General features: G+C 36.6%; 1 protein-coding gene across 3 annotated transcripts in view; it reads right to left on the bottom strand.

Annotated features, from left to right (window-relative positions):
• Window positions 1-13,529, bottom strand: part of dscamb (Down syndrome cell adhesion molecule b) — a 142,647-nt gene that overhangs the window by 22,411 nt on the left and 106,707 nt on the right. For all 3 annotated transcript variants that reach the window (XM_083525448.1, XM_083525449.1, XM_083525450.1), the window contains exons 10-14: window positions 12,514-12,633; window positions 11,571-11,750; window positions 702-898; window positions 479-575; window positions 69-197 (exon numbers count right to left, since the gene is read on the bottom strand). In XM_083525448.1, coding sequence (XP_083381574.1) covers window positions 69-197; window positions 479-575; window positions 702-898; window positions 11,571-11,750; window positions 12,514-12,633 — 723 coding nt within the window. The remainder of the gene's footprint in view (window positions 1-68; window positions 198-478; window positions 576-701; window positions 899-11,570; window positions 11,751-12,513; window positions 12,634-13,529) is intronic.

The following is a 13,529-nucleotide window of genomic DNA, read 5'->3' as shown; positions in this document are numbered from 1 at the left end:
ATTCTGTATATGCTGAATTTTTGGTGCAATGTATATGTAAAGAAGTGAAATAGTTCCATGCTCTTTACCTGATTTGTTCTTGTAGTTGATGTCATATCCAGTGATTGGACTGTTGCCGTCAAATCCCATTGTCCAGCGGAGCGCAATGGTTCGATCTTTCACCTCTCTGATTTCTACTTCAGGAGGGTCTGGACGATCTAAAATTATAATAGAGAAAAGAAGTGGCAGATTATGTTTTATAAGATTATACCTGTACCTGCAAGATATTTTTTAGAATATGCTAAATGGAAATCCCTGAAAATCTCATTAAGCAGAAGTCGATTTTGAATATGAGTAACTTTACTGGCATAAATATATCTTTAAGCTTACGTCACGTGAATAATTCTCCCCAAGATTTTTCAAAATAGGTTTGTCTGATAATAGACTGATCCATGATTGTTTCAGACAAGACCTAACCACGCATTTGCAGTCCCCTTACCTTGAACTATAAGCTGAATAATTCCCTTGTCTTCACCGTAAGAGTTAATAGCAATGCAGGAATAAAACCCAGAATCCTCTCTGACTGTATGCAAAATCTGTGAGGAAACAAAAAAAAAGCATGGACATACTGTAAGGATCATATCTACAACAACATTTCCATATATGTTCAAAGTAATCTGCCAACACTGTTCCAGGGCTGAATAGAACTGTGACTCGCTCACCTGTAACGTAGAAATGACCTCATCGGCCACTTCCTTGACGCTCACCACGTAGCGGTTGATGTCAGGGTTGATGATGTGGGATTCTTTTTCCCAGCGCACCTTGATGGGCTTCTCACCATGCGCTGTGCAGCTCATCTCAGTCATGTGACCTTGTTCTGCTCGAGTGGTGTTGGGATAGGACGTAATCATCGCAGGAACTGACAAAGAGGGAAACAGAATGAAAAAGAATGAGAAACTGACAGATTATTATTTTTTTTTGATGATCAATAACACATTTTTCATTTATTTTAATCAATGGCGGAATGTCAAACAATCTGCATGATATGATCGTTTCATGCGCATTTATTCATTTGCATACAGCAAATGTGACCTTTTCTGTTTTTAAATGAACTTTTTATCATTTCAATTACTCAAAAGTGCCATTTAATCCAACCAGTGAAAGACTGCCTGGAAAAAAAACTCAACACCAACACATGAACTTGATTGAAGGCTTGATTGAACAAAGTATGTAATTTTTTTTTAAAGAAACATGCCATGAGTGACACCAGTAACACAAGCTCATATAGAGGAGAACAAAATGTGAATTGAGTTTTGACAGCTGTATCAGCAAAAATCATTTCTCTGTTAGTACTGTTGATTTGTTACCTTCTACATCTTGTCATCTACAAGGAAGTTACTGTTTCACTTTATGATTTCTCTAGGCCTGCTTCGTCTTAAGGGTGAGCACCCCCACCCCCCTATACATACACACACAAACACACACACACACACACACACACACACACACACACACACACACACACACACACACACACACACACACACACTGAAGTTCCATTTAAGTACTTTTTTAATGCAGTCAATTCATACTGTCAATCACCTAGATACATTTCTAACATTAACATTAGTAACTGAAAGGACATCTCTTTTTATCATTTCCCTTTCCTTTCCTTTCCTTTCCTTTCCTTTCCTTTCCTTTCCTTTCCTTTCCTTTCCTTTCCTTTCTTTCCCCCCTCCTCCCCTCTCCTCATTGGAGCCAATTACATATTTTAATCTAGTGGTTTGTGGCTTAATACAAGAAGTCCATACCAAAAGATTAAAAACTTTAATTCGTCTCTATGTGTGCTCTACACTGGCCTACAGTCTGTTCAGTGAAGTGGATTTTAAGCTTGGTCTACTTTCTGTCATATTTTTCCGGATATTCTTCCCGTGTCCTGTCCATTGGTTTCCTCTGGGTTCTAAGGTTTCCTCCCCACCCACAAAACTTGCCAGAAGTAGGATGCTAAATTGCCTGGTGTTGTGAATGTGTCGTATTCCTGCCTCGTTCCCAACCCTCTGGATCCCTAGTGTTTTTAAAACTTAGAAAGGCACTTAAACCTCATGTCCTTATCTTGTAAAGTGATGGGGGAATCACAAAACGATAATACTTTTATTCACTCATTTTCAGTAAGCACTTCACCCTGGCTAGGGTTGAGATAGATCTGAAACCTAATATAAGCTAAAGAACTTCACATTAATTGGGTCAGTGCTTCAACAGAGGACATGATGATGGTACACATTCACAGACTACAGGCAAATCAGTATATATCCAATTAACCTTCCTGCACATTTTTGGACAGAGGCATTAAACCAGAGAACGCAAAGAAAACCCTCTTTGCATGTAAGCTTAAAAAAAACATGAAAAAACTCCATGCAGCTGAGATACAGTATTAAGATTTGACAAATAGGGGCCAATTAAAAGCTTTTCTTCAGCATCAGTATAATTATATGAAAAAGTTTAATTTTAGAATCATTTTAAAATGGCAGCATGTGTAAACCTCTTTCTTTCTGTAACTGTCCAGATTGCACAGCTATATGGTTGCAAAAACCTATTTAAAAATATGCAATGTCGTTAATAAGAAAAATAGATTTTAACACATACATCAGGGATCCTTCTGATATCAGATGATATCAGATATATCAGCTTGTGGAACAAAACTCAGCTAAAATATACTAATATACGTTATTACAACCTGCATATTTTAATGTGAGGTAAAATAATATACAAGTTTTTTATGTTTGTCTCCTTTTAATCCGTTAAAAAAAACAATTCTGCTGGAGTGCTTATAATCCTGAAGCATAAAGAGAGCAATCTCACACAGGAATTATTTAATAATGAGTGCTCTTTTTGATCCAACACGCTGCATTACACACATAAAAACACACAGTTACACATATGTACACAAGTGCACAGCACTTGCTCTTTCCTGAAGTGCATACGGGCGGGAGTTTGAACGCAGAAAGTGCATGCTGATGTGATCTGGTGTAACAGCATGAGTGCCAGGAACATTTAAGTCTAATTTCTTATTCACTCTTGAGCCCCAGACCGTGGTGACACAGGACAGGAAAAACTTTTGCATAATTTATTTTTTGCCAAACAGCCACGAAACTTAAGTGAAGTATAGAAAAAAACCTTTTCTAAATGCTACTGTTGTTTAACTATAAGCATTTTAAATATAGGAGCCCATAACTATATTGCTGGTGATTTCAAAAATATTACTCACTATGTGGTTTTCTGCCACAACTGATGCAGTGCATTGAGGGCCTGCTAACAAGCTCATAAATGGAACCAGAACTGATCAAGCAGGGAAAGATCTACAGATCTATAAATCTATAAAGCTACATGGGGAAGGGGTAGCTCCGTTATTAAGCTGTTGGACTTCTGATCAGAAGGTCATGAGTTCAAATTCCACCACCACTACACTCCCATCACTGGGCTGCTGCTCAGATGTATGAATGAGATAATTGTCACTTTGGATAAGGGCATCTGCCAAATGCTGTAAATACAGCACAAATCAGATATTATGTATAATTCGTCTTCATTTACTGACTAATAATTATTTTTTGTTAAGTTCATTAAAAGCTTTATATTATTTGATCTTGGTGAAATTAATTTATTAAGTTCCAGACCTGTACCATGTTCTAAAACTGTTTCAGCCTGACTATTACAATTGGTTGGAATGGCCTACTATAAAGCTCTGACCTTAACCCTATTGAACACCTAACTGCATCCCAGGCTTTCTCACCCTACATCATTGCCTGCCTTTAATAACGCCCTTGTGGAACATCTTGCCAAAAGAATGGAGGTTATTATTAACCTTTATAACTTTATATTGTTATAAAGACTGTAGAAAGGACGTTACTCATAATCTTACATTCGGTGCTTATGTTAGTTCTCACTCTCCGGTGTTTTGTATTGTTTTAAAGACTATAAACACTCTTGATGTCACCCAAATGAGGATGGGTTTCACTTTTGAGTCTGGTTTCTCTCAAGGTTTCTTCCTCATTACATCTAAGGGAGTTTTTCCTTGCCACAGTCACCATGGCTGCTCATCAGGGATTAATACACATTGTTTACCTTCACTGTTCAATTCTGTAAAGCTGCTTTGAGACAATGTCTGTTGTGAAAAGCGCTATAGAAATAAACTTGACTTGACTTGGAAAAATTATGCCTGAACATTGTGTTATCTAATTATATTAAATAGATAGTCTTAGACTCTAACTTTCGGCTTCTCCCATTAGGGATGGTCCCAGCGGATCATCCGTATTAATGATCCGTATGTTCAATTTGGCACATGTTTTTACGCTAGATGCCCTTCCTAACGCAATGCTCCCACTTTATCTGGGCTTGGAACCGGAACTAAGAGTGCACTAGCTTGTGCAACCCTAATGGCTGAAATTGATTCCCTGACCGGAAATCAAACCCAGGCCGTGGCAGCGCCGAAGCCTGACCACTAGACCACCAGGGAACCCTTGTCTTAGACTCTAACTCTTTTTACATAATTTGCATAGAACAAACAAACTAAATTACAATTTACTGATAGCAATTACTGGACAATGAAATATGTATAATTATATAGATTGAACACAGTTTTTAGACTAAACATTTGGTAATTATGCTTTCATTGTAACCAACTACATTTCATGTTTAAATCTCCAATATGACGTGTCAGGTTTTAGCATGGACAAAACAAACCATAAACACAGTGTCAGACAGGATCTTCAGGTAAACTTTTGTATTCTCCTTCCCTGACAGCTAACATAATAAGCGAGGTAGTTGCAATGAACAAGAAAAAGCCTGCTAATAATCTCAATTCGGCTCTTACTATCAGCAGAAATGGGGCTTTAGACAAGCAGAGGCTAAACGGTATTCCCATAACAGCTTCGTTGATGTATATTTTTAATATCTAGTAATATTATGAGCTCGTAAAATCGAGGAGCGCTGATGGCAGCTATAACCTCACATCGGGCCGTCTTCTTTTATTTGTTTCAGCAGCCAGTGCACTGCGTAACTACTAAGAAGGACCACAGGGAAAGGTCATGTGTGCAATTTATGGGGTTCTAAGATATGTTAAATCGGTACCAATATGATCGCTTAGCTAATGGTTTCCAGTGCTGTTCGCATCAGTGTTACATATAATAAATAATGGTTATATTTTAATATTGAGTTATAATTGTAAATGTCAATAATTGTAAATATAATTACAAATGTCTGAAAATAAAAGGAAAAATCCAATTCTAAGAGGAAATGCATTGATCATGTATCTATTCACGGATTAGTTGATTGTGTCACATTAGGAATTGTAAATTCTGTAAATACACACAGTTACATTCCAAAAACAGTCTGCATTACTTATCTAATTTTAAATCGAAATGCGTGCGAACCTTTGTATAGAAAGTATATAATCAAAATGGGCATTAGGGTGAAAAATCTCTATTTATCATCATAGCAAATAATTCAGCCTCCAACCACACACACACACACACACACACACACACACACACACACACACACACACACACACACACACACACACACACACACATTCCATTTCTATGATTATTTAAGCTTCTAAAAGAAAATATTCTATCCCATTTTATTTATTTTTTATTATTTTTTTGACAAAAGCAGTTTTTCTAATTGGAACCAATTAGATAGTTCTAATCTGGTGGTTTGTGGTTTAGAAAAAAGTGGTCCCTACCAAGAAATTAAAATAATTCACACACACACACACACACACACACACACACACACACACACACACACACACACACACACACACACACACACACACACAGTATCACAATAACACTAAATGCTTTTATTCATCTCCCTATGTGTGTGCTCTTCACTGTCCTTTACAGTGTGTTCAATGAGGTGGATGATACTTTTTCCCCTAGCAGTTTATGGGTTTAAAAGAAAATCTATCCAGAGTAGAATGTAGCTTTTTATTACACACACACACATGGTATATACACTTACCGGCCACTATATTAGGTAACGCTCGTTAACGCGAATTTCTAATCAGCCAATCACATGGAAGCAACTCAATGCATTTAGGCATGTAGACATGGTCAAGACGATCTGCTGCAGTTCAAAACCGAGCGTCAGAATGGGGAAGAAAGGTGATTTAAGTGACTTTGAACGTGGCATGGTTGTTGGTGCCAGACGGGTTGGTCTGAGTATTTCAGAAACTGCTTATCTACTGGGATTTTCACGCACAACCATCTTTGGGTTTACAGTGAATGTCCGAAAAAGAGAAAATATCCAGTAAGCGGCAGTTCTGTGGGCGCAAATGCCTTGTTGATGCCAGAGGTCAGAGGAGAATGGCCAGACTGGTTCGAGCTGATAGAAAGGCAACAGTAACTTAAATAACCATTCGTTACAACCAAGGTATGCAGAAGAGCATCTCTGAACGCACAACACGTCGAACCTTGAGGCGGATGGGCTACAGCAGCAGAAGACCACACCGGGTGCCACTCCTGACAGCTAAGAACAGGAAACTGAGGCTACAATTCGCGCAGGCTCACCAAAATTGAACAATAGAAGATTGGAAAAACGTTGCCTGGTCTGATGAGTCTGAATTTCTGCTGCGACATTCGGATGTTAGGGTCAGAATTTGGCGTCAACAACATGAAAGCATGGATCCATCCTGCCTTGTATCAACGGTTCAGGCTGGTGGTGGTGGTGGTGTAATAGTGTGGAGGATATTTTCTTGGCACACTTTGGGCCCATTAGTACCAATTGCGCATCGTGTCAATGCCACAGCCTACCTGATTATTGTTGCTGACCATGCCTATCCCTTTATGACCACAGTGTACCCATCTTCTAATGGCTACTTCCAGCAGGATAACGTGCTATGTCATAAATCATCTCAGACTGGTTTCTTGAACATGACAATGAGTTCACTGTACTCAAATGGCCTCCACAGTCACCAGATCTCAATCCAATAGAGCACCTTTGGGATGTGGTGGAACGGGAGATTCGCATCATGGATGTGCAGCCGACAAATCTGCAACAACTGTGTGATGCTACCTCAGGTACCTCTCCAAAACTTGTAAAGCATATCTTCCTGGAGCCATGCTGGAACGGGTTTGGGTTTCAAGTGAACACAAAATTGTATTATACCCCAATCCAAAAACATCCAATACAATTGTGTGTCTCTAGTTTGAAGAAAAAACACATATGGTCAGGTGTCCTATTACTTTTGTCCACATAGTGGCTCAGCTACAAAATCAGATATCAGAAGACTAAAGAGGATGGTTCAGACCGCTGAAAGAATTACTGGTGCTCCTTTGCCCACCCTTCAAGAACTCTATACATCCAGAGGGAAAAAAAGGACTCAGAAAATCACTTTGAATCTCTCACATCCATGACACATCACATCATGACAGACAGACACAAGAAATTTTTCTTCCTCTAGGCAATCTACTTAATGAACATTTCAATTCTCTCCCCATTGTGCAATATAAATATGTACATCTCTACTTCTTAGAACATTCCTACACCTTATTCTATGATGTTACATCCATCCTATCTATCTATCTATCTATCTATCTATCTATCTATCTATCTATCTATCTATCTATCTATCTATCTATCTATCTATCTATCTATCTATCTATCTATCTATCTATCTATCTATCTAATCGTTATTTTTTTTATGATCTGCGTGTTGTTGTCTGGAAGCTTCTGCCACCAAAACATATTCTTTGCATCTGCAAATACACTCAGCAAAAAGCTCTGACTGATTTCCGATTCTGAAATATTTTCGAGGTTCTATTGTGAATAAGATATTTTTTCACGTACATTTTACACAGCATCTCAACTTCTTTGTAATTGTAATAATAAGAGATGTTCAGATCCTTTTGCGTCACTTGTACTTTGATTACTTGATAGGTGTATAGTGTATCTACTTTACCTCCAAAAGGGGCAAAAAAAACATGATGATTAAGTAAACAATTGATCAGACCTGCAAACCCGATCACTGCTGATAGTGTGGTATGAATGTGTCACTGAAGCAGGTTTTAAAAAAATCACCTAATATAATCCATAGGCTGAATGAATCTATGTTCTGAGTTTAAACGAAATCAGCCAAATACTTCTTTTTGAAGGCTTCACAAAATCAGAGTATGTATAATAAAGTAATATATGTATAGTTAAATAATTTGTATACTGATATCTGTGTCTTCATTCATTAGTTTAAGCTGTTAGCCCCGCCTTCCACATGTGCCTATCCGATATTGTTTATTGTTGATTAGCATGAAACGTCTTATCATCTTGAAACACTAAAAGATAAAGAAACAAAATAAAGCTGTTGTGTCTAAGAAAATAAAAAACAAGCTTGTTCATACACTTGTCAGGATTTTAGGGGCAGGACAGAAGGCTGTGAGTGTCTGATAAACCACCAGCATGACTGGAATCAACTAATCACTTTTTGAATTTATATTGAGCTTGGATAAAAATGTCATGCCGGGCTTCTGGAAGGCTGAGATACTCTACTTCACTGACTGAAATATGAGCACAGACTAACCATTAGGCTGCTTTGATTTATGCAATATCGTAAAATATTTTCATTCATAAACCAGCTTTCTAATGACATTGAAAACCTATTGCATGCTTGTTTTTTTATTATTAACGCATATTAACGCATGATCACTGAATGCCAATTTCCTGTGTTTATTTTAAAACTAGGCCATCCATGCCACCAGGGGGCACTGCGGGTATTTTCTTCATTTCTATGACTTTGGCAGGGCGCCACCTGGTGGAGCAAAAACAACTACTGCACCTTGACAAATATTCAGGCTTACAGCAAACCATGTGAGCATTAATAAAGGGCTGATATCTATCCGGACCTGAGGATTTCCCCAAAAAGGCCCATAACGTAATTAAAAATAAATTATTGCTCATATGCTTGACAAAACTAGAAATCTGTAAAGGTGTAGATTCTTTTTTTAAAGGGGTATTAGGTGTTAATTTCGTTCCTCCTTTATTTTTTATTCACACCACATACTAATCAATCAGTGTAATGTGTTTCTAGTGGTCATATCAGATTTGCGGTCAGGTCTTCTGAAGCAGAGCTGTATGAAATCCCCTCTCTTTACTACATCTGCGAGGGCACCTTGGCAAAAAGTAGGCCACGTCACTGCGCCTTGGTTGGCCATCTCCAACCCTCTCCACCCCTCTCCTAAACACTCACATGGTATCACCTAACCTCCTCCCTGCTGTCCAATGGAGTGCAGTAAAGTGCATTTTTCTTCACGCTGGGAGGGGCAGTAAGTGTGTGTGTGTGTGTGTGTGTGTGTGTGTGTGTGTGTGTGTGTGTGTAAAACACGCTGCCATGCCAAAGTGATTCCCCCTTTTCCATGCACAATTGGTCACAGGCTGCACATTTTCCCTTTTGATACTGCAGGCGGAGGGCCGAGCTTTCACATGAGCAGCCGAGGAAGGAAACAAAACCAGAAGGAGAAAAATAGAAAGCAAAAAAAAAAAAAAAAATCCTACAACCAAAGATCTGTATATTTTAAGCACAGCATGATGAATAAGGGCAAAAATAATGTTCCAGTTCCTACCAATATCCATCTTTTTTTTTTTTTTTTTTTTTTTTTTACAATTTGGGATATTTTATACCAATGATATGGAATTGTTTATTCTGATTAGTGAGAAGGTGAATTCATTTTCTTTCATTCTCAAATCAGAATGGGTGCATGATTTTTCTTCCCATCTGTAATATAAATAAAAGATTGACATTGATAAGCTTCTTCACAGGAGCTTGTATAGAAGTCACACATACAAGTTTAGTAAAGAAAACCATACAGTCATTGATGTGAAGTGTTCTGCAAGTTTCTGTAACCTTTATAAAAGGAGTCTCTAGTGTCAGTTCCTATGGCAAGTTGTGCTTTTTTTCCCCTTTTTCTCTTATATTTTTCTCTATTATTTGTAAGAGAATTCAGTACATAAGAAGCTTCTGAGAGAGGTTTACATTGTTTGCTTACATGTATAACAGAGAACTAATTTGTCTCATGGGCGTTCCATAACATTAAATTAACTATAAATGATGAAAATACTGTCTTTTTATGTTTAGAATAAAAAAATTTGGGATATATCCAGAAATTATTGTTTTGTATTATATAACAGCCTGGTATATGTTATTTCTCATTATCTGGGCAGATCTGGCAGTAGTTCTTTTTTGATGCAAATCCCAGGTTAATGCCTAATACATAATGTTACTTGTCTTGCATCGTGGATATTCCAAATTATATTTTTCTTTATTTTTTAGTGGACAGAGTCTCCAGTACCAGCACTATAATGTAACAGAGATCAAAAACTTCAGAACAACACAAAAAAGACTTTAGAAGTAATTGCAATTTCTAAAGATTCTAGCTTCAAACAAAACCCTAATTTGTTTTGCAAAGTTTCCATAACATTAACTGTGAATATAAATGAATAAAATGCACTGAATTCATTTATATTAAACTTTCAAATGTATGTTCATATAAATGTAACAAATAACATAAGTTCTTTCAATCTTACGATGATGATTTTTTGGTAAATGATGAATTGTAAAAATATTTTTACGTTTTGGCGCAGCAGGCAAAAATAACGGCATATTCTCCGTCCTCCACTCGAACCAGTGCTCTTCCACGTGCCAGATGCCACAAACATATATACTGTATAGTTTATACACTATGGTACTGTAACTTGTACACTTTTGCTAAATTATGTACTGTATGAAGTATACTAACGCATACTGATCACCATCCTTTATGACTTCTGAATAGGCTAGGCCATTTTTTTTTTTAAATCATTTAAATATTCTAGTGTATAAAGATTTTATGCAGTGAAAGCTTTTTTTTTTGATAAACAAATAGTTTGATCCTGACACTAATATTTTATCCTATATTAACATAAAAGGTAAATTATGTCGCAGTTATCTTTTTATAGTAATTAAAACTATTCAATCTGCCAAACATTTGTTCGATGAAGATTTATGCTAAATAGCCCCTAATTTAAGTTACACGTCATTAAAAATGATAATTGAAAGTGGATAATGGAATGTTTTACGTAGGCAAAAGTAAACATATCTGTGTTGTTTCAAATTGTGAAGAAGTAATGGATGGTATATAAGTCTGTTCCTTTACAAATAGAGTTTATTGTGGAGAAAAATACCGCATTCACAACGCTCAACAGGGCAGAAAGCTGCCTGGGGGCCTGCGCTGTGGTGCTGTGGACTGTATCCAACACACACATATATACACACACGAAGCCCATCAGACTGGAAAATGTACTAATCATTTGATTACTGCATGAAATGCAGTGTTTACTCTCTCCTCTGTTAAGTGAAATGTATTTTATCATATATGCTGATTTTTTATACACAATTCACTAATGAAGAAAATGAAATGACCAGAAGTGTCTGTTTTGTTGACTAATTATCAGTGGATTTAATAAAAGAATTTCAATACCCAGTTAGGAGCACATCTGCATAATGGGCAACACTTGATGTACAAAAACACAAAGACACACACAGACTGAGTGAAGCTCCTTACTTTTGACGGTGAGGTACATGCTCTTGCTGATGTCAGCACCCACGTCGTTGCTGACCTTGCACAGGTAGTAGCCACTGTCCTCCTCCAGCACGTGTTTAATGAGCAGTGAGCCTCTCTCTAGCAACTGCACACGAGATCCCGAGTTCAGAGCAATGGGCTGGAACTGTGGAACTCCAGCGCCTGGGAACACAATTTATAAAACAAGGTTTCATACAATTTTATATGTGACCCAGCTGAGGATGGTTTTCCTTTTGAGTCTGGTTCCTTGAGTTTTTATTATAGGAGTTTTTCCTTGCAACAGTCCACTCTGGCGTACTCACATAGGATTAACTTAGGGACAATTTTATGACTTTAAAGGTAATATTCTCAATGTATTTATTCCTGGGAAGCTGCGTTGTGACGAAGTCCAAGCGCTATACAAATATAACTGAATAGATTTGAGAAATAAGATTATGATCTGTATCTGCCTGATTTTATTGCATGTTATGCTGCTGCCTCATGATTTGCTGATTGCACAATTGCATGAATCAGTCTTCCAAAATGAAGTGCACAGTGCAAATCTGCCTACTAATGTATACACTTAGTAATACAATCTTTTTTTATTGAACCCTAATTTCTATGTACTTTCAGACTGACAAAGAAGCAGTGCAATTATTTAATTTGTTCAATTACCATCAATGTTTACACGAGCACAGTCTGTTTCTGTGATTTTTCACGAGCTAGCTGTTTGGCATTGCTATAATTTGGTGCATATTAGATATATCTTAATTCAGCTACAAAGAACAATGAAGCTGAATGAGGTTTCACTTTTTCATGAACAAAGCATTAAAACAGAAGCAGCAATGCTTAGTTTAATACAATTAAGGAAATTAATTAAAACGATTAGTTCAACAAAAATATTATCCAGTTGCAAATTCAACAAACTTTATAAAAAAATTTTAACCTTTAGAATGTTTCCACACAATTGTAGGAATCGGGTTTCCTTTAGCCGAGCAGTTCAGAATAACAGATTTCCCGTAGATTCCGTCCTGGTCTCGAGGTTGCACCTCAAAATGTGGAGGGACTGTAGAAAACAAACAAATTAACATATAAACAATAGTAAGCAGTAACAAAGTAAATGTAATCCTTCACAGTACTTGAAGTATACTGAAGTATATCCATTTTACTTTAACTTCACTACATTTCCAAGTCAAATCTCTTACGTTTTTACTCATTTACACTTTGCAAAATCAGTTGTTCCTTTTATTTATGATTGATAAAAGCTTAACTGGTCAAGCACGCAGCAATCCACCAATCAGGGTCGAGCGCGAGCTCTGTTTTAAACTTGTTTTAATTGCCGCTTGGTGTATCTACTTATCACCAACATACAGTTCTCACAACAACACCCGCGGCCTTATTTCCTTATTACTATATATATATATATATATATATATATATATATATATATATATATATATATATATATATATATATATATATATACATATAGATGTCAATCAGTGTTTGACTCATTTATATCATTCGATTAATAGATCAGTGTGCTAAGAGTAACATTAGAGTCTTTTCACATAATCTGAGTTGATTAAGCAACAGTCTTAATCAACTCTAAAAAATTATAATAGAAAAATTATAGCCATAATAAATCATAGTACTTTGGATACTTAAGTCCATTTGAAGGCAAATACTTGTACATTTAATCAAATAAGTTTAAACAGAACATTTTTACTTTTACTGGAGTCATATTTTACAGAGTGTATCTCTACTTTAACTCAAGTACATGGTTTGTGTACTTCATCCACCACTGCATATAAATAAGGAATCTTCTACCACACCTGAGATTGTACATATATGTATATCACTCTGAAATACACAATTTAATTATTTACTTCTATAGTTAATTATTTGTTCTATAAGAGCAGGTCAGATAGAAATTACAGGGTGCATACATATAGCCATTGT

Source organism: Silurus aristotelis (assembly GCF_946808225.1).
Source record: "Silurus aristotelis genome assembly, chromosome: 22".
Lineage (NCBI taxonomy): Eukaryota > Metazoa > Chordata > Actinopteri > Siluriformes > Siluridae > Silurus > Silurus aristotelis.
This window is presented reverse-complemented; position numbering and strand designations above follow the sequence as displayed.